The 21,612-nt window shown below is 39.9% G+C and overlaps 1 protein-coding gene across 4 annotated transcripts in view; it reads left to right on the plus strand.

The window, feature by feature from the left end:
- ULK4 (unc-51 like kinase 4) overlaps positions 1 to 21,612 on the plus strand; it is a 518,420-nt gene that overhangs the window by 127,901 nt on the left and 368,907 nt on the right. For all 4 annotated transcript variants that reach the window (XM_067753978.1, XM_067753980.1, XM_067753979.1 and 1 more), the window contains one exon: positions 6,395 to 6,522. In XM_067753978.1, the coding sequence (XP_067610079.1) occupies positions 6,395 to 6,522 (128 nt within the window). The remainder of the gene's footprint in view (positions 1 to 6,394; positions 6,523 to 21,612) is intronic.

A 21,612-nucleotide genomic window follows, 5' to 3' on the forward strand; every position in this document is an offset into this window, starting at 1 on the left:
ATGTGTTGTGAATAGTGGCCTTCGGCATTAAAAATGTTGTTTACTTCTTTTGGGCCTAAATTCTACCCTATATATCAGGAAAAATCATTATGTAATTCTTTGTATATCAGTAACAAACTTTCTGCTTTCGTTTTTGCTTGAATTTGCCTGATTGTGTGTTTATATGTATTGATTTATATATAAAATTTATACACAATGCAATTCATATTTTTTTGGAGTGTAGTTGTACGAGGATTAACACATGCAGAGACTCTTGTCACCACCATAAGAAGGATACAGAACTATTCCAACATCCCAAAGAATGACCTTGTGCTGCTCCCTTTTTTAGGTAAACCATGTCCCATCCCAGTCCCTGGCATTCAGTGATGCCCGTATGGTTTTACCTTTTCCAGAATGTTATATAAGTGGGATCCTATATGCGGTATGTGGGCCTCTCACTGTTGTGGCCTCTCCTGTTGCGGAGCACAGGCTCTGGACGCGCAGGCTCAGTGGCCGTGGCTCACAGGCCCAGCCGCTCCGCGGCATGTGGGATCTTCCTGGACCAGGGCATGAACCCGTGTCCCCTGCATCGGCAGGCGGAGTCTCAACCACTGCGCCACCAGGGAAGCCCAGTATGTAATTTTTGAGACTGGTTTCTTTTACTTAACATCATGCAGTTGAGATTCCTCTGTATTATTGTGTGTACCGTTAGTTCATTCCTTTTGATTGCTGAGTACTATTCCTTTATGTGGATATACCACAGTTTATTTATCCATGTACCTGTTCAGGGACTTAAGGATTGTTTCCAATTTTTGACTCTTATGAGTAATGTTGCTATCAACTTTTACATGTAGATTTTTCTGTGAACATAAGTTTTCATTAAGTGAAATGATATGCAGTGGTTGGGGCATATACGATAGATATGTGTTTAACTTTTTTTTTTGGCTGCATTGGGTCTTCGTTGCTGCACGGAGCTTTCTCTAGTTGTGGTGAGTGGGGGATACTCTTCGTTGCAGTGCGTGGGCTTCTCATTGCAGTGGTTTCTCGTCACAGAGCGTGGGCTCTAGGCACGCAGGCTTAAGTAGTTGTGGCACGCGGGCTCAGTAGTTGTGGCTTGCGGGCTCTAGAGTGCAGGCTCAGTAGTTGTGGTGCACGGGCCTAGTTGCTCCGCGGCATGTGGGATCTTCCCGGACCAGGGCTCGAACCCGTGTCCCTTGTATTGTCAGGCGGATTCTTAACCACTGCGCCACCAGGGAAGTCCCTGTGTTTAACATTTTTATGAAACTGCTAAACTATTTTCCAGAATGATTGTGCCATTTTGCGTTCCCAGAAGCAGTGTATGTAGAATTCTAGTTGCTCCACATACTTGTCATTGTTAATTTTAGTCCTTCTAATAAATGTGTTGTGGTGTCCTGTGATCTTAATTTGTGTTACTATAATGATTATGATGTTGAACATCCTTTCATGCGTTTATTTGACATCTGTGTACATTCTTTGGTGAAATGTCTGTTTAAATATTTTGTCCTGAAAAATACTTTTCTTAATGTTGAGTTTTGAGAGTTCTTTATATATTCTGGTAACAAATACTTTCTCCTAGTATGTGGCTTATCTTTTCTTACAGTGTCCTCCCCAGAGGAGACATTCTAAGTTTAATTCATCAATTATTTCTTTTATGGATTGCAATTTTGGTTTATATCTAAGAATTCTTCCTAACCTAAGGTCATGAAGATTTTCTCCTCTGATTCTTTTTAAGATTTTGTGTTTTTACATTTTACATTCAATTCTATGATCCATTTTGGGTTAGTTTTTGTATATGGTGCAAGGTGTGAGTTGAAGTTTAGTTTTTTTGCATGTGGATATCCAGTTGTTTATAGCAAAAACATTTTTCCAAAATTCCCTTTGTACTTTTGTCATAAACCAATTGACTATAATATTTCTGAACTCTCTACTGTTTCCCCTTAGTCTGTGTGTCTGTCATTTTGTCAATACCACATTGTTTTGATTACTGTAGTTTTTAAAATGTCTTAAAACCATTGTGTGATTCTCCTGTCTTTTTTCCCCCCAAATTGTTGTGCTTATGCTAGTTGCTTTGCCTTTACGTATAAATTTTACAATTAGTTTGTCTGTATCTACTAAAAATCCTGCTGGGATTTTGATTGGAATTGCATTAAATCTATGAGTCAGTTTGGGGAGAATTGATATGTATATTAACTATCTTGAGTCTTTTAATACATGAACAGATAATGTCTTTTATTTATATCTTAAAAATTTTTTCTTACTGTTTTGTAGTTTACTGTGTACAGATTCTTGGCATACTTTTTAAGGTTTATACCTATATTTCTTTTGTTTTTGTAGCTATTTAAAAAAAATTGTTTTCCAGTTGTTCATTATGACTGGAATGTACAAATTCCAGTGTATACAAATATATCATATCTTGCTAAAACTCACTTATTTAGAATTTTTTTTTTTAAGATTATTTGGGCTTTTCTATATTGTCTTGATATCTGATACTATTTCTTCCATTCCAATCTGAATACCTTTTACTTTTCTGTCCTTATTGTACACTGCCTATGACTTTCAGCAAAATATTGAATTATGAATGATGGGACAGCCTTGCTTAATTCCCAGTTTCAGGGTGGGAGGAAGCATCAAGTCTTTGAACATTTAGTAGTTTGCTGTAGGTTTTTTTCTAGATGTTTTTGAGACAGGGGAAGTTCCCTTCTATTCCTAGTTTGGTGAGAGATTTTATCATGAGTGGATATTGAATTTTGTTAGATGCTTTTTTGTTATCAACTGATGTGATTGTGTGGTTTTCCTTTTTTAATCTATTAATATGGTGAATTACACTGATTGATTTTCACATATCGAACCAGTCTTGAATTCCTGGGATAAATCCCACTTGAGTGTAATGTATTATACTTTTAATATATTGCTGGATTCAGCTTATATTCTGTTGAGGATTTTTTTGCATCTGTGTTCCTAAGGCATAGTGTCTGTACTTTCTTTTCTTGTATAGCTAACTGTTTTGGACCTTTTTTATGTCTAGAAATGCTTGTTTAATGATACTTCCTTCTGATTGAGCTGTGATATTACAGATTCCCTCTGTTTCATTTTTTTTGTTTTGCTTGGGTGGTGTTGGAGACTCTTCATTGGCTGAAGTACTTTAATTCTCACTTTTTGTTGCCTTCTTAGAATAGCTTTATATGAAACTTGCGTCCTGTGTTCTGTACATTTTGAAACGTCTTAAATTATTCTGGGATAATGTTCCATGTAGAAGAGATCAGAGGTTTCAGTTGTCTCTAGGGCTCTTAGTTATTTTCATTTCCCTTAGTTCTTTTTGTGTTGTTGTTAGTGATATTTATATATCAAGAAATTTAGCAATTTATCCGTAAAATGTGCTACAATTATCTTACCTTGTTTATGCAATTCTTTTTTGTTCATTTATAGTGTTCTATCTCCATATAGAATTTAACATTTTTTGGTATTCACATTTCTCATGCTTGTTTTCTTCCTTTCTAATACATTATTTATGAACATTTTCTCAAATCTGAGATTTTATTTATTTATTTATTTTTGCGATACACGGGCCTCTCACTGTTGTGGCCTCTCCCGTTGCAGGGCACAGGCTCTGGACGTGCAGGCTCAGCAGCCATGGCTCACGGGCCCAGCTGCTCCGCGGCATGTGGGATCTTCCCGGACCAGGGCACAAACCCGCGTCCCCTGCATCGGCAGGCAGACTCTCAGCCACTGCACCACCAGGGAAGCCCTCAAATCTGAGATTTTAAATATGCATAAATATGTATCTGTATCTTCCATGGCATCTTCTAGATCTTTTAATCATTTGGTGTTTATTTTTTAAATCTTAGATTTGTCTAGGGCTTATTTTCAAGTAGGACAGAACCACCACTCATGACTCAGTGTATTAATTTTGGTTAGATCAACATTTAGCAAACTTTTATAACATCACTTTTTGTTTTCAAATTGCATTCAGATGCATCAGGTATTCTGTCAATTTTTTCTTCTTAAAGATATCTCTCCTGGAGCCTTCTGACCAACTCTGTTATGAATAGGCAGCCTCTGTACCTGGTTATAGTAGCTATCACCGTGGAATCATCCTGGGATTCCCTTTGCCTCTTTCCTGTGTTCTCCGCTTCCTTGTTTTATTTCCTCATGGTGACTGTTGGGAGTATATGAGAGGAGTGGTAGTACGATAAGTGATTTTGGAAAGGTAATAACAAGCCAGATCATGAAGGACCTTGTATGCCGTGATAAGGGACTTTAGCTTCTCTCAAGGGTTTTAGCAACTGCTGAGGATATTTTATAGGCGAATAATGTATTTGCTCTTATGGAAGATCACTGTGGCTGCAACTTGTAGAATACGTGGAACAAAGCAAAGTTAGACAAAGCCTGCTACAGTAATTCAAGAAAGATATAAGGATGCATTGAAATAGGGCAATGACAGTGTGAGTGGTGTTCTCATAGAAATTGGGTATCAGTTGGACACCTGAGAGAGGAAGGAAGAGTCAAGGAGGGTGCTCATTGATGACCTTCATAGTAGGATTATCATGCTTAGGGTAGGTGCCAAGTTTAGTGTTGGATGTGCAATACAAAGAATTGCACTATATCCTGTACCCACATTCACCAGATGTTAACGTTTTACCTTATTTGCTTTATAGTTTCTATCTTTTACCATGTGAGTGAGTGTCTGTGTGTGTGTGTGTGTGTGTGTGTGTATTTCTATTCATTTGAGATGAGGTCACAGACCTGATGCTCCTTTACCTCTAATTACTTCACTGAATATTCCCTAAAAAATAAGCCATCAATTTAAAAAGCAAGAAGCTAACATTTATTTAACATAAATTGCTAATCTGGACCGTATTCAGATTTTGAAATTGTCCCAGTAATGTTCTTTGACGTGAAATAAAATTTCCAGATCTTGAATTGCAGTCAGTTATCATGACTCTCTAGTCTTCTATAATCTGGAACTGTTTTTAAGTCCATGGCTAGTGGGTATTTGAATGGTTTTGGAATTAGGCACGTGGATGTGTGGGAGCAATGTTAATGTGGGAAACAGATTTGTGGTTTTGGTCCTTGGACCACAGTGTATAAATTAGAACTTGGGAGCTGACTGTGGGGAAATGGGCTTTCTACTGTCGACTGGAAAGGTGGAAACAGATCTGTTACTCAAAGGCACCTTGGTGTTGATTCTGTTTTTTACTCCAATTGATGAATTAGTTTATTTGGTTCAGGATCTAGGTGAGCCTGATGCAGAGGTACAGATAAATAGTTATACAGATGTATAGGTATATCTCCATCCTTAAATAGAAGCATATACCTGGCTGTGTAAGCTCTTCCTGCCTGACAATATAGCACTCAATGTAAAAGAACTTCGGCAAAAAATTGAGCTTTTTACATCTACGTTGGACACACAGTGTCACTGCTAGGTGCTTACCTCTGTCAAGGACTCTAGGGAACTTAACGTTCCTGCTCTCTGTAGCCATCTTGCTAACAATACGATTCCATATTTCTGCCTCCTTACATTCATTAACGCTGTGTGTGTGTATTCCATTTTTTTTTGCATATCAATAGGCACCTGAAGTGATGTACAAATCTGTCTGTTAGAAGAGAAAATGACACTAATACTTGTCAACAGTTATTCCTCTGTGTTGTATTAAACCTTTAATTAAAGAATGTTATAGAAATATAGGTTTTTCTTTTGTGTCCCATACTGGCTGTTTTTTTTTTTTTTTGCTGTACGTGGGCCTCTCACTGTTGTGGCCCCTTCCGTGGCAGAGCGCAGGCTCAGCGGCCATGGCTCACGGGCCCAGCCGCTCCACGGCATATGGAATCCTCCCGGACCAGGGCACGAACCCGTGTCCCCTGCTTCAGCAGGTGGACTCTCAACCACTGCGCCACCAGGGAAGCCCTGGCTGTTGTTTTTATTTTATGTCTGTAGGACCTCAGCTGTGTAGACTAGAGACGTGATCTCTGTGTGTGCAGGTTTGCTCAGAAGTTGATGCCTCCATGCAGTTGTGACTTTCAGTTCTAGTTATTTATTGCTACACTTCTAGTCGTGTGATGGAGGGGTTAAGAAGCAGGCTTTGTCATCTGCCTGGCCTGGATTTGAATTCAATTTTGTGAATTGGGGCAAAGTGCTTAAATTTTCAAGATTCCTTTTCCTCTTTAAAATAGGGATAATATTATCAACTCTTCATAACTTCTTTTCAGGTTTAAATGAGATCATACATATTAATAACTTGGTATAGGGAGCAGCACAAATTAAAAATGCAAAAGCAATAGCTCATATTATTTTATTTTCTGCTATCTGTTTGGTTATTACAGTCTATTGACCCTCAGAGTTGACTGCTCTATTTATTTCATGTTTTCTCAAAAAATATTCTAACATCTCTCACAGGATTTTGTCTCTACAATTATCCGTTTACTGGACAGCCCCTCGACATCCATCAGAGCAAAATCCTTCCTGGTTCTTCTGTATATTTTGATTCATAACCACGAGATGCTGCTGCTCAGCTGTCAAGCACGGTAAGATTTTCTCTGACAGTTTCACCAATGACGTCAATTTGACCCCTGTTTATTAGTTTTATTAGTAGTATTTCTTGGCCCCTATGTACCTGGTATTCACAATTGTTTTCCTAGATTTTTCCAAGGGTTTAATGTTTCACTTGTCACCTCAGCTTGGAAACACTGAAGCAGGATGTTGGGAAGTGCTTGGAGTTTCCTAGATCTGAGTACAGTCCAAGACAGGGTGTTAAAGTTGGTTTTGGTTTACATTTTTGCAAGGCGTTCTTGACTGGTGGTTTGGTCATAGTTCTGATTTGTTCGAGCTTCTGGAATGAGTAGCTGAAAGCCCAGAGGAGCAGCCTAGAAAAGCGGAGGAAGAGGCAGGGCGAGGATCAGGAGTACATGGACTGATTCTCAACTAGGCAGATCTCTCACTGTCTCTGGGTCTCACCTCCTTCCTCTAAAAGGAGAAGCTGTTCTGATGCACCTCAGGTTCCCTTCATCCTTTTTTTTTTTTTTTTTTTTTTTTGCGATACACGGGCCTCTCACTGTTGTGGCCTCTCCCGTTGCGGAGCACAGGCTCCGGACGCGCAGGCTCAGCGGCCATGGCTCACGGGCCCAGCTGCTCCGCGGCATGTGGAATCTTCCCGGACCGGAACACGAACCCGTGTCCCCTGCACTGGCAGGCGGACTCTCAACCACTGCGCCACCAGGGAAGCCCCTCCCTTCATCCTTTGTTGCTTCTCGATTAACGTTTTTGAAACTGTCTGGTCCGTGCTCTTGAACATACGGTTTATCGCCTGTTTCTCGATCTGGCTTTTTACTTGTTGTAGGATACTGGGGAGATCCTAGAATTGCTGAGATGGATCTAGGTTAGGAACTAGAAAACTTCTCCTGGAAACAGAGAGTAAATGTTTTAGGATTTACGGGTCAAGAAGCAAAATTGCTAACACATATATATGGAACCAAAAAAAAAAAAAATGTTCTGAAGAACCTAGGAGCGGGACAGGAATAAAGACGCAGATGTAGAGAGTGGACTTGAGGACACGGGGTGGGGGGAAGGGTAAGCTGGGACGAAGTGAGAGAGTGGCATGGACATGTATACACTACCAAATGTAAAATAGATAGCTAGTGGGAAGCAGCCGCATAGCACAGGGAGATCAGCTCGGTGCTTTGTGACCACCTAGAGGGGTGGGATAGGGAGGGTGGGAGGGAGACACAAGAGGGAGGAGATATGGGGATATATGTGTGTCAAAACTCAGAGTTGTTTAGGCTTTGTAGATTAAAATTAATAATATAAATTACTTTCAAAATCACATAGGTAGCCAGTCCAGACTATGGAAGAATGGTTAGTATTTGTTCTTTTTTGCTTTGCAGCCCAGGTATTACACTAGTGTGCATATAAAATGCAATGTTGAATATAAAGGTATGCGAAAGGGAGGCAGACTTCAGGTTAGCGAGATGTTAAAATTCTCTGTGATGAGTTTGTATAGCAAACTCTTCTCCCTTCCACACCTGTGCCTTGAAACTCCGCTAGCAGCTGTGTTTCCGAGCTAACCGTGATGCTGCCTGTCTGCCGGAGAACTGAAACCTCATATCAGGAGCCCACGATAACCTTTGCTACATTATGTAGATATTTTTTCCTGCTTACCATCATCACCATCAGCCTTTTATGGATTAAATTTCAGCACGGTTTCTATGATGTCAGCTCTCAAATCTATCTAGTACAACAGGCAGTGAAATTGAGCTGTCAGGGTTAGATAAAAATGATATAATAGCCCCCAAGTGTTCACCTGTTTCTCCAAACGATTTCATACTCATATTGAAAATGACAGGAGATAAAATAGAGTCTTGTGTGTCTCTAGAAATGATAACCGTTTGAGGGATGAATGGTCTTGTAAGTTCATTGTGTAGGTTTGCTGTGAGCCTGCAATGTCAATGCCTCCTGATGGATCAGGTTTTCCTAGAGGTTTTTTTTTGTTTGTTTCCCCATAGCATTGCTATTAATATGGTAATCAGTGGGGAAAAAATCTGCTTTGATCTTAAAAGAAAGATTTTTTTTTTAAAAAAGGAAACGTTTACTTTGTATAATTGGTTAACTGTGTGGGAAAATGTTTTCTCAGCTTATACCATACAAAAGTCAATTCTAGATGTATTAAAGAATTATATATGAGAAAGAAACTGTAAACAGCTGGAAGAAAATATGTTTACATATGGGCAAGGAGAGCTTTTCTGAGCAGAAAAGGGTTGAAAGAAACCATGAAAGGAGATAGTGATAGTTTAGCTATATATAGTTTAGAAACTTTTATATCCCCCGCAAATCATAAATAAAATTTCATGGTAAGAAAATCTGTAAATTATTGCATTGTATATAACACAGAGTTAATCTGTGTACTGTAAAAAAGATTCATAAAGGTATTCAGCTTCAAGTCTAATCAGAGAAATGCAAATTAAAATGATAACCAAATACTGTTTCTATCCATCATAATGTCAAATTAAGGGAAGAAACCTTGCAGTGTCTTATATCCAAAGTACTATCTTATATCCAAAGTACAGTTACAGGGGCAACTTTTAGCCAGTAGGTGAGGTTACCTTTTTGAGGGCATTTAAAAATGTGTGTCATGAATCCTTATGATTCAGAAGTCCCACTGTTATAAATAAACTTGAATCACAGATTCGTACTTTTCTGGGGATGTCAAGTACCTGAAGGACCTGAACCAGCCGTTTCTTGGTTGCTTAGATTTTTGTTAACTTTAGCTTCTAGATGTGGAAGTACCGTGAGGCTCTTCAGAGAATCTCCTGGGTAGCCCCAGTCTGCACTGTTTGACAGCAACGTAATATTCCCTTGGTGATCATGAATCGCTCACTCTTAATCAGTAGAGTAATCCTCTTCATCCCCCAAAATGGAATTTTTGCTATGTCCTCTGGTGGAAATCTTTCTTCCTTGGACCCATTCCAGCAGAGCTCAGGGTCATGGAGACTGGAAGTAAAAATCTTGTGAGTGGGCTCTTAGGTATAATACCGAGAGGCAGTCACTCCCGCTTCTACCCCTTGATTACCAGACCTGTGTGTTTTGACTGTGGGGAAGGCAAAAGCATATATTTTGTTTACTGGTTCAAAGCATACACTTGTTATTGTAAGGTAGGACCCAGTTTTTCGCTGTGTTGTTTCCCAGCTGGCAGCACGACTGGGTTTGCAGTCGGCCATTCCTCCTTTGAGTCAAGCCAGGTGCCTCTGGGTGATGGCGTACTCGCTGACGAGCAGATTTAGTGGGCTTGAGCGTATTAACACATTTCTTTTGCTATGAATAAGTTCCTTGATCAGATATAGTGTTACATTGATTATCATGATGATAAATGAGGTATTTCTTAAGTCTGTACGTAGTGGCACTGGCAGAAGCATGTGGCAAGGACAGCGAGTCCATATTCAGGGTATAACTATTCCAGCGAGGAGAGTTTACTGCCCGTTTTGTACACCAACCTGTTGCTAGATGACTGGCTGTTCCCCCCAGGATATGGGCCCAGGCTGAGGGCTCAGCACTGGTTTCTCGTGTTGGCTGGAGCGGCAGAATCTAGGCCATCGTTGATGAGGAGCCTTCCTTACATTGAGTGTTAGGATTCTAATGTACATTTCGGGGAGGACACAAATCTTCAGCATATAGTGACCCAAAGATCAGGGTTGTGATTCACTTATTGATGCTTCCCTGGGGCTCCATGCATCACCCCTGTTTTCCAGGCACCGAGAATATCAGTAGACGTGCTAGGTCATAAGGCCCAGCATACGGCAGAGAAGCTACACTGCAAGTTGGAATTGCAGCAGAGTCTTTATTCACTCCAATTCCATTAAAAACTATTAAATTTATGAATCTCTCAGATAATGAGTCAGAGGGACACATTCAAAGGTGGTATGTATGTATTGCCTCCTAAGTTCACAGAGCCCACTTTTTGGGTCATAATCAGTAGAAGACGCAATAACTTGTCTTTGACCTGGAGGGATAGCCCAACATGCTGTAGACCATTGAGCCCTAGGAACTTCATTGAGGACTAGCAGACCATGGATTTTTATGGGGTTTATCTGTCTCTCACATGTTTTACTAAGCCAGCTAAAGTGCTTGCTGCTCCCTGTTTCTCAGATCCAGTCAGCCTCATGTCATCAAAGTGCTAGTGTGCAAGTACAGGTGTGATGTTGATGGGACATCAAGAGGATGTGGATCTTTGCGGACTGTTTTGATGGCCAAGAGCAGGATTGTCAGCATAGCTCAAAGGCAAGGCAGTGAACTTTACTGTTTGCCCCGAGTAAGAAGCAAACACGTGCTGGCGGTTCTTCCAGATGCATACGTAGAACAAAGCCTTTGCCAGGTTGGTAGCGAGTACCACGTCAGGGCGATGTTGATTTGCTCCAGTAGAGGTACCAAACCTGAAACTGCAGCTGCAGTTGGAGTCACAACCTGTTTATATCTTGGATAATCCACACAGTCATTTTCTAAGATTCTTCACAGACCAGACAGACGAACGGGGATATGGTAGATTTTATCATCCCCGTACCTTTCAAGTTTTTGATGTTGGTATCCACTCCTATGATTTGGTTTTCTGTGGATATGGGTTGCTATCTTTTTTTAGAGAGGGGACATGCCAGGGGCTTCTGTTTGTCCCTTTTTACCATAATAGCCCTCACTGCACAGATCAGATGGCCGATGTGTGGATTCTGCTAGTTGCCAAGTATGTCTATTCCAGTTATAAATTTAGGAGCTGAAGAAATAAGCATGGAGTAGGTCCATACATGTGGTGTGTCAGTGTAATTTGAATTTGGGCCCAAACTGACTCTAGCCTGACCATCATAACCCAAGAGACAGCAGCTTTCATTACAGACAGAAGTGTTGGATGATGAGTTTGCTGAAGATCCCATATTTATTTTTTTATTAATATTTTATTATTTATTTATTGAAGTAGAGCTGATTTACAAAGTTTCAGGTATACAGCAAAGTAATTCATTTATATATACATATATATATTTTTTCAGATTCTTTTTCATTATAGGTTATTACAAGATATTGAATATAGTTCCCTGTACTATGCATTAGGTCCTTGTTGTTAATCTATTTTATACATAGTAGTCTGTATCTGTTAATTCCAAATTTATCCCTCCCTCCCAAGATCCCATATTTAAACTACAAATTTTTCCTTAAGGGGGAAGATACACTTATAAGTTAAAGGATGTGCAGTAGAGAGATAAAAATGGGTTTAGATTGAAGTGAAGCAAAGACAAGCATGGTGTCTTGATTTTCTGGAATAGTATATGGTCTCAACAAGGACCTGTTTGTGAGGTGGTCCAGGGTGAATCCAAATGGGATAGATTAGCCACAGTTTGCATCTCATGTCAGCATCATACTGCACTTGGGGAGATCTGCAGTAGAAATAGACAGTGGAGTAGTCCATTGATGGGCACCGAGCCCAGTAGGACCAGAAGGGGAGGGAGGATGTCTCAGGGGGGTAGGAATGGGGGTGGGGCAGGGGTGAGGGCGTCCTGGAGGAACCCGGATTAAGGTAAAGTAGGGGGTGTGGCTTCTTCATGTTTAAACCCCGTATAATTGATTTCTCACCGTGTGAATGTGCCATCCTCTCAGTAAGAGACTGGTGGAGTCTTGTCTGCGGTTCACACCATTTCCAGGCAGCCAGCTCTTCTCTGCTCTTGAGCTCCCTTCTGTTTCTCCTGTTCACCTGCATACTCGTAACTCCTAATTGCCCGCCCGGCTGACTTCCTCTCTCATCATTTATCTGTGCCATTACCAGATTCATAGTCCTCAAATGCCACTTTCATGACGTCATTCCTTTGCTTTTTCCTTCAGTCTCCCTGTGACCCCTCTCCTCTTAGTTACCATGGCCTTTGTTCCACGTTTGCTGATGCTAGTTCCTTTAAAAATGGTTCATAGCGTTGAGAAACTCACCTCTTCGTATCAGCTTCGAAGCGTAAACTTGTTCCCCTGCCATTCAGAGCTTAGGGTTCTGCTGGGGTTCTCCTTGCTTCCCAGGCACGTTTTTCCTTCATGTGAGCTTGGGCCTTCCCTTAATGCACTTATATCTGCACCATCATCCTTAGGAAATTCTTTGAAGGTTCTGGCTGTGAATGGTGCAATTTCCTGTTTTTTGGGATAATGTGAATCTCCTTTGGGAATGTGAAGAAAAAAAAAAAAAGGGAAGTATAATATTTGGGTTCAGTTGGCCAACTTGAACCAGAATGTGCCTCTGTAGTTACAGGGCTCATGGTAGGAAGTTAGCATACATTCTTTGCTTTTGTCCCACCTCAGTCTCTTCTTTGCTGGTTCTCCCTCTTCTGCATCTTCCTGGGCCCTCTGTTTCTCTTACATTGCTATCCTAATGTGATTTCACCTAATCCAGTGGCTTCAGATACCATCTATTTATTGATATGCACCTGTATGACCTCTCTACACTCCAGCCTTATATTATCTTAACATATTCAATGGCATGCCCAAGAGGAATCTTCAAGTTGCCATAAACGAACCAAATCTGTTCCCGAAGTCCACTTCCACTGCCAGACTCCCACCATCTCAATAATACTTGGATTACTGTTCAAATTGTTTATCTTTTTAACTTGATATCTTTGTAGACCACTAAGAAATAACATTTGCAGTTCCATCGTAGAACAATTTTGAAGTGTTTGTGGACACTACCCTCAAATGTTTCCACATCTTATTTCCTTCATAGAATGTGAGTTCTTTTACTAACTAATGTTCCACTGTCAGTAAAGTCAATTTATTCTACTATAGCCTGTGTAAACACATCCTGTAATGTGAAGGCGTCAGGGAGAGCATGAAGAAATGAAGCATCATTCTAGAGTGAGTTTTATATTATTTATAAATATATTATTTATAATATATTATATGGATCCCTTCAGTCTTTTATTTCTCCCAGCAGAGGTAATAGATATTTTCTTATGTGTTAACAGTCTGTGCTAGCGGTTGAAAAGTGAGTAGTTTCTGCCTTAAAGAAATGGTATTTCATACTGTCATAATTAAGTAGCACATTATTAGATTTTGTAATAGATAATATGGATTTTAGAAAAAATTGATTCCTTAGAGACAAGTGTGAATTTACTTTTTATACTCTGTAAACTTTGATGGGATTTCTTTTGTATTCTCTGATTTCCAAAAGATAAACATTTCCATTTTCCCTGCCCTCTGTTTCTGGCAACCCTGTTATTTATATGGAGGATTTCCAGGCATAGGGAAAGAACCACTTTTGAATCATCTCAGTCTCTGGTTGGGTTAAGGTGATCCAGGATTGTATGTAAATCCTGTCTCGGGAAGTCTAACCCTAGGCCTCAAAACATCCTTCCACTGTTCACAGACTGTGTGGATAGAGTCTAACACTCATCAGAAAGTAATCAGGCGTATGAGAAGATAAGATGATATGATACAAAAACCAAATGAGATAAACTACAGTATCCCCAGGAGTTACAATGGAGTTAATCAGATATAGACCTTAAAATAACTACAATCAGTATATTCAAAGAATTTGGAAGATGGAGAATTTCAGTAGACAATTAGAACTATAAAGACAAACAAAGTGGATGTTCAGTAACTGAGAGGAAGAACTCAGTGGATTGGGTTAACTGCAGATTAGACACAGCTGAATAGAGAATTAATATACTGTACTCAAATCATCTGGGATCAATGGAGAGTGACAAAAGGATGGAAAATATGGAGAAGAGCAGAAGAGACATAGAAGAAAACAGTGGGGAAATGATGGTTTTTAACAATAAATGGTGCTGGATCATTTTGGCATCAATATTAAAAAAACCCTTTATCTCTAAATTACACTGTACAAAGGAGTTAATTCATGTAGATTGCACATTGAAATGTAAAAAGATAAAACAATACAATTTCCAGTAGATCAGACACATGAACATTTCTTCATTACCTTGGAGTAGACCAAGAGTTTTTAGCAGGACACAAGAGCACTGTCATAAAGGAAAGTATTGATAAATTGGATTGCCTTAAATTTAAGAGCATCTGTTCATCAGAATGCATCACGAAGAAAGTAACAAGAGAAGCCATAGAATAGGGAAAAGTATCTGCTATACACATAATCGACATGGGCTCTTAACTAAAATATATAAACAACTGAAGGGCAGATAACCCAATAGAAAACTGAGCACAGACTTGAACAGGAACTTTACAGAATTGGTTTTCTTTGAATGGCCAATTAATACCTGAAAAGATATGTTAATAATCATCAGGAAAATGCACTTTGGTCACAATGAAATACCAATGGATGTCCCGAAGCATGGCTATAATTAAAAAGCCTGATAATGCAGAATTGTGGCAAGGGTATAGAGAGCAACTGAAATTCTTATACCTGCCTGTTGCAGTGTAAATAGACTTAATCACTTTGGAAAACTGATCATCAGCAATGCCTATTAATCTGAAGCTAGGCATACCTTATGATCCGGCAATTTCACTTCCAAATACATATCCGACAGAAATGTTTCCATGCATTCAGCATAAGAAGTGCTTGGCCATATTCATTAATTGAAATAGCCCCAATGTCCATCAACAGTAAAATGAATAAACTGTGGTATATTCACACACTGGAATACCACACAGCAAGGAAAAAGAATGTAGATGAAGACCTGTAAATATAATGTCAAACAAAGAAGGCATGCTCTCAGATAACTGGTAATATTTAGTCTGGTGGTTGAAGAGTTGAGGGAATGCCAGCCTGTTCTAGAAGTTCTAGAAGTTCAGCGCATGGGCAGATTTTGTTGACTTTGAGCTTCACACCAAGATCATCTCTATGGGCATTTTGACATGAACTTTAGCATCAGTATCTCTAGGGTGTTTCTCTTGGGCCAGTTAGTTTCACCGAAGTGCGTTGCAGGTGTCAGCCTGGAGGGCAGGGACCTGGCTGCCTGGGTCTGGGGAGCCACCCTGGGGAAGGTGGCTGGAAGTTCTAGTATTCATTGTGCAGAAATTCACCTAGTCTCCTGGTTTTGTTTGGTGGCCACCTCCTTTTTTTTTTGGCTGTGCCATGTGGCTTGTGGAATCTTAGTTCCTCTACCAGGGATTGAACCTGTGCCCTCGGCGATGAAAACACAGAGTCTTAACCACTGGACCGACGGGGAATTCCCCTGGTGGCTCCCTCTTCGACTTGGTTTGCTTTCTCCTAGTGTAGAAACTTTCTGTTTGACTTTCTTTAGAGAATACATCTCCAGACTTCCACCTGTGTGCAAGTCTGGCAGTAGTCACCTAGATTCACTGGGTAGAGGAGGTAATCTAAACATCAAACACTTTTTAATCAGATTTTGCCAAATATTTGTATTTTTGCTCCTTTTCCTTCACCCTTAGTTTTTAGAAGTATCTTTTCAATGCGTGGTACCAGGGCAAGTGGTTATCTACTTGGAAAAACAGTGGAATTAGATTTCTTCTGAAATCCATATGATGAATCGGTTTCCAGTGGATTGAAGACTTCTGTGTGAAAGACACTCAAAGGAGAAGAAAGAGAAAGAAGAAAAAAAAAAAAAAAGGAAGGGGAAGAGGGACAGTTCTGGATCATATAAATAATGCCTCCAAGTCAATAACAAAAGATCAATAACCCGTGGGAGAATGTGCAAAAGACCGGAACAGGTATTGCACAAAAGAGAAAATATGAACAACAAAGAAGTAACAGAATATGCTTACCATATTAATAATTACTAAAGTTCACATTAACACCACAAGACATAAATGAGTAAAAATTGGATACTACTAGATATGGGTGAGGTGGTTGCTCAGGGGGACTTGTACACTGCTGGTGGGAGTAATTGGGACAACCATTTGGGGAAACCATTTGGCAGTGTTGTGAAGTGGGACATTTGAGGTTCCATTTCTTTTTTTTTAATTGAAGTATAGTTGATTTACAGTATTGTGCTAGTTTCAGGTGTACAGCAAAGTGAGTTATACATGTATATGTATATCTGTATTTTTTCAATTCTGCTGTAGTTTATTATAAGATACTGAATATAGTTCCCTCTGCTACACAGTGAGTCCTTGTTGTTTATCTGTTTTATACATAGTAGTGTGTATCTGTTAATCCCATACTCTCAATTTATCCCTCTCTCCCCTTCCCCCTTTGGTAGCTGTAAGTTTGTTTTCTATATCTGTGAGTCTGTTTCTGTTTTGTAAATAAGTTCATCCCATTTATAATTAGAAAACTGAAGCTTTAAAGAGCTTAAGAAATTTGGGCTTCTCTGGTGGTGCAGTGGTTGAGAGTCCGCCTGCGGATGCAGGGGACACGGGTTTGTGCCCCGGTCCGGGAGGATCCTGCATGCCGTGGAGCAGCTAGGCCCATGAGCCATGGCTGCCAGGCCTGCGCACCCAGAGCCTGTGTGAGCTTAAGAGATTTGTTCAAGATCACGCTGTTAGAAAGTGCTAGGGTGGGAATTATAGCCAGATTTGTTGAAATCTCTGTCAATATTATCAAGTTAAAAGAACGACCCTACTGAAGGAAAGGAGAAAAATAACCTAGAAATCATAATGGGGCACAGGCTGTAATAAAGTTTTGGGGTACTGGTGTGGTATTGCTGTTGATTTACCTCTTTTTTAAAGTCAGCCTGACTCTTGGCACAGTGAGAAGATGGAGGTCTATAGCTCTTACAGAAAGTGGTAGTCTGTTTGCAGGGCACACGGCATTTATCACCTGGTAGCGTATCCTGTGTAATTGAGCATTACATCACCTAAAAATTTGTTTTAAAAAGTTGACTGTGTAGAACAATGATACTACTTCATGTTTTCAAAACATTTTAGCTTAAGTTTTGAATAGATAACTCCTACTCATGGTTCATAATCCAGAAAAATTCAAAAAGTAAGAAATTACACCTCATGCTCCACAGCCCCAGATTACCACCATACGAAATAAAGCATTATTATTACTTGCTTATTCATCCTTCCAGAATTTTTTTTTAAATCCAAGCAAAAGTGAGTATAGATTATATTCCTCTCTTGTTACACAAAAGCATGCTATTTTGAACTTTGCTTGTTTTACTTAACGTACCTTGCGTTTTTCCCAAAATATATGTAGGCTTGCTTATTTTATTGGTAGCTGCATTGTAACAGTGGACTGTATTTTATTTAACCAGTCCGCTTTTGCTGGACAGTTTCCACCTCAAATTTTTGCTGTGTGTCATATGTATACAAGTATTTTAATAGGAATTGGAAATGTTTTTTCCCAATTTATCTTAAAAATTTTTTAGCTTTATTGAGATATAATTGACATATAGAATTATAAGATATTTAAAGTGTACATCGTGGTGCTTTGATATATACATACATTGTGAAAGGACCCTCCCATCTAGGTAACACATCCATCACTTCACATATTTTCTGTTTCTGTGTTTGGTGAGAACATTTAAGTTTTACTCTTAGCAAATTTGAACCGTATAATACAGTGTTCTCAATTATAGTCACCAGGTTTTACGTTAGACCCTCAGACCTTATTCATCTTGTAGCTTAAAGTTTTGTACCCTTATACCAGCTTCTCACTATTTACCCCAATCCCTGGCAACCACTTTTCTATTCTTAGTTTTCTATGAGTTTGACTTTTTTTTTAGATTCCACATATAAGTAATACCATGCAGTGTTTATCTTTCTCTGTCTGGCTTATTTTAACTTAGCATAATGTCCTTAAGTTCCATCCTTGTGTTGCAAAGCAATGATAATTCCATTGCATGTATACACCACATCTTTTTTTATCCATTTATCTATTGATGACCAAATGGGGGACATAGTTTTCCCCAACTTATTTGTCTCTTGGTTTTGCTCATGGTACCTTTTCCTAAGCAGAAGATTTTTTTTACTTCTTATGTGATCCAGCAGTCTAATCAAACAGTAGAATTAAGAAAAAGGCCTTGGGGGAAATAAGGACCAAGGAATTGATGTAGAGAACTAGGTAAAGTCTTACAGCAATCTCAACAGCCATATGTATCTATTCAGCTGATGTTTATTGAGCCCTTATTTTGTGTCAGGAACTATGCCCATAAGTGCAATGATGTTGTGGTGAGAAAAATCAGATACAGTCCTTGCCCTTGGCTATTTTTAAATTTACTGGAAAGACAAACATTATCAGATAATAACAAATATATCAAGAAATTGCAGTTGGGTAAGGGCCTTAATGCTATGAGACAATGTCATAGGTTTAATTTAAGAAGTCAGTGAAAACTGCAGTGAATTATGAAATATGTATAGGAGTTCACTGGCAAGGAGTGGAGAGAAAAGCCATGCAGGCAGAGAGGCAGTACCTTGTTGCTGGGGGAGGTATTGAGTTTGAGGGACTGTAAGAAGAACAGTATGACTGCCGGGGAGAGAAAGCAAGTGGAAGCTGGAGAGATAGTTGAGAGTGTTGTAAGTTATGATAAGGAGTGTTAAGAACTCCCATGTTAAGAAGAGTGGGGTTCCACTGAAGGGTTTTAAACATGGGAGCAAGGTGGTGGACAAGATCAGTTTAGATGTAAGGTGTGTAAGGGTTAGAGTAGAAGCAGGTAGGCCAACTAGGAGGCTCTGGTGGGAGAAGAAGGAGAAGGGAATTTGGAAGCTTGCATTTGGTGAGGAGTGGAAAAGTGTAATGGTTTAAGGAGTATTTAATGATTGACTTGGTGTGGGAAGTGAGAGAAAGGGAGGTGAGAAGGATGACTCCTGGGTGTCTGGCTGGTAGAGAGTGGCGCTGTATGGTGGAATATTATATTCTGAAAGACAACCAGTTTTGTTGGGATGATAATGGTGTTTTTTGGGGATCTGTAGAGTTAGGAATGCCTTTGAGACAAGCAAAAGCAGATGTCAAATCAAGTCAGCAGTTGAATGTACAGGTCTGTAGCTTGAGACACCAGGTTTGGGCTGTACATAGGTGACTGGAAAATGTCTGTGTAGATAGGTGGTAAATTAAATCATGGGTGGGGATGAGATGACCTGCGTGAGATGGGTACAAAGGAAAGAGTAGTGGACCCAGAACTGAGTTTTGATAGATTTGAGCATTTAGGAGCATGAACCAACAAAAGACACAGAGAAGGAAACTAGAACTGTATGCTGTCATGATGTATAGACAAGCAGGAGTGGCAGGTGTATTGAACCCTGCTGAATTGTTCAGACAGGTGAAGGCAGACAGGTGTCCATTGGCTTTGATGTCATGGAGGTTGTTGGTGACCTCAGAGCAAGTGATGGGAGTGAGAGCAGATTGTGGTGGGTTGAGGAAGTTAGGAGGAAAAATGGAGATACAAGGTGTAGATTTCTCTTTTAAGAGGTTTTACCGAGAAAGGGAAGAGAGAGGCAACGGGGCAGTTTGTAGAAGGATGTGAAAAGCGTTTTGTTAAATGGGAGAGAGTGAATATATAAAAGCAGAAAACGAGTAATTGGCAGTTTTAAGGTTCTGAGAAAGTGGAAGGGAATGTGATCCAAAGCACAGTTGGAAGGAGAGAGAGGTCTGCAGTTGTGATGGGAGGAACGGAGCCTAGGATAGGACACACAGTATACTGAGAATTAGGAAGAAGAGTTTTTTTCATGATGCTCTCTATTTTCTCTCTACAGTAGGAGGCAAAAGCACTCACTGAGGTCTCATGAGAGGATGGAGATTTCAGGGTATAAAGAGAAGAAAAATTTGAAGCTAGACTGAATAAGTCGACCAGCGAAATGTAGTTGGGTCGCTGGTACTGTCCAGTGCCGCTGAGTATTGGTGACATGCATTTACAATAGAGTGAATCTGCCCCATATTTAACTTGAGCAGCCTCTCTGCAGATGTACAGAAAGTATATAGATCATTGGATTCATCCAAATCATTTGGCTACATGGGTGCAAAGAAAAGAAAGAGGGCAAGAGTGTAAGTGAAGAAGTGCTGATGGACTGGGAGAAGATGTCATGGATTTAATTAGTGGAAGTTCCCAGCAGGCTGAAGAACTGTCACAGTGGAAGATCGTGCAAGTAGGAATAAGAGCAGATTATGGTCAGAGGGCATGTTTGTAATACTTAGCTTGGAGGGGATGCAGTTAAATGCCGGAATCTTTAATGTTGGAAAAGCTGTTCAGCAGATGGCGAGACTGGGCAGGGAGATATCGCGACCCATCTTGGGGAACCGAAAAGGAAGATGGTATTTTCTGGTCCCGCTCCTTAGCTGGGCTGATGGAACAGGTGTCAACTAACCAAACTTCTGATTTGGTTTCATTCCCAGGTGTTTTACTAATAGGGCTCCAAAAAATAATAAGCAGGAAGGCAAAAGGCTGCATAAATCTACTAAGAGAACCACGTAAATGCTAAGTGTTAAGATTTCAGTGTACGTTACGTATGTGTATTGTGTCCAGAACCACCCCTTTCTGGTTTATAGTGGGAATTTTTGGAAGTTCTGAGAAGTAGAAGTTGGATGGGATGAGTGATTGCAACAGAGCTGGAGAGATGGATAATGGCAAGGGAGTCCAGCAAGGGAGATTGCTGTAAAGGGGCCTTTGAAGTCAGGGGACTCATTGCCTTTTAGGGTTTCGGGGACTAGGAACTTGGGGAGTGGGTCCAGCAAAGGGAAGGAAATGTGGGCCTAAAACTTTTCAACAATACCCTAAGTAACCAGACTGATGGTTCAGTATGTCCCCTAGCTCTGGATTGGAGGCAGTTGGTTCAGAGATTAATATTTAATAAATGCCAATTGTTTGAAGAAGAAATAAGTTTATTGAGACAGATTTCATAAAACCAGTGGACAAAAGGGCACGTGAAATCCAGATGTTCAAATAGTGTCTGCTATCTATATCACCCAGTGCTGAAGTGAAACTTTTTCTTTGGATTTATATACACCATTTAATGAAAGAACTGGAATTTATGTGACTTGCCTGGGGTTCAGAGCAAGTTTAAGACTGATGACCAACACAAGTGCAGACAACTTGTGGTTCTACGTTGAATCTTCAGAACACCAAAGCCCTCTTCTCTCCAGTCGCTTTTGTTTGCCTTTCATCTGTCATCTGAAGAATGTGGTTTCCTTTCATGGGCCGGAGGCAAATGAAGTCAGGGCATTGTTTTGTAATACATTGGCAGAGAGATTCAAAGTTGCCTTATTTTCTCTCTGCATAAATGTTTCGATTTTTCGAAGG

The sequence above is a fragment of the Pseudorca crassidens genome, chromosome 10, assembly GCF_039906515.1.
Source record: "Pseudorca crassidens isolate mPseCra1 chromosome 10, mPseCra1.hap1, whole genome shotgun sequence".
NCBI lineage: Eukaryota > Metazoa > Chordata > Mammalia > Artiodactyla > Delphinidae > Pseudorca > Pseudorca crassidens.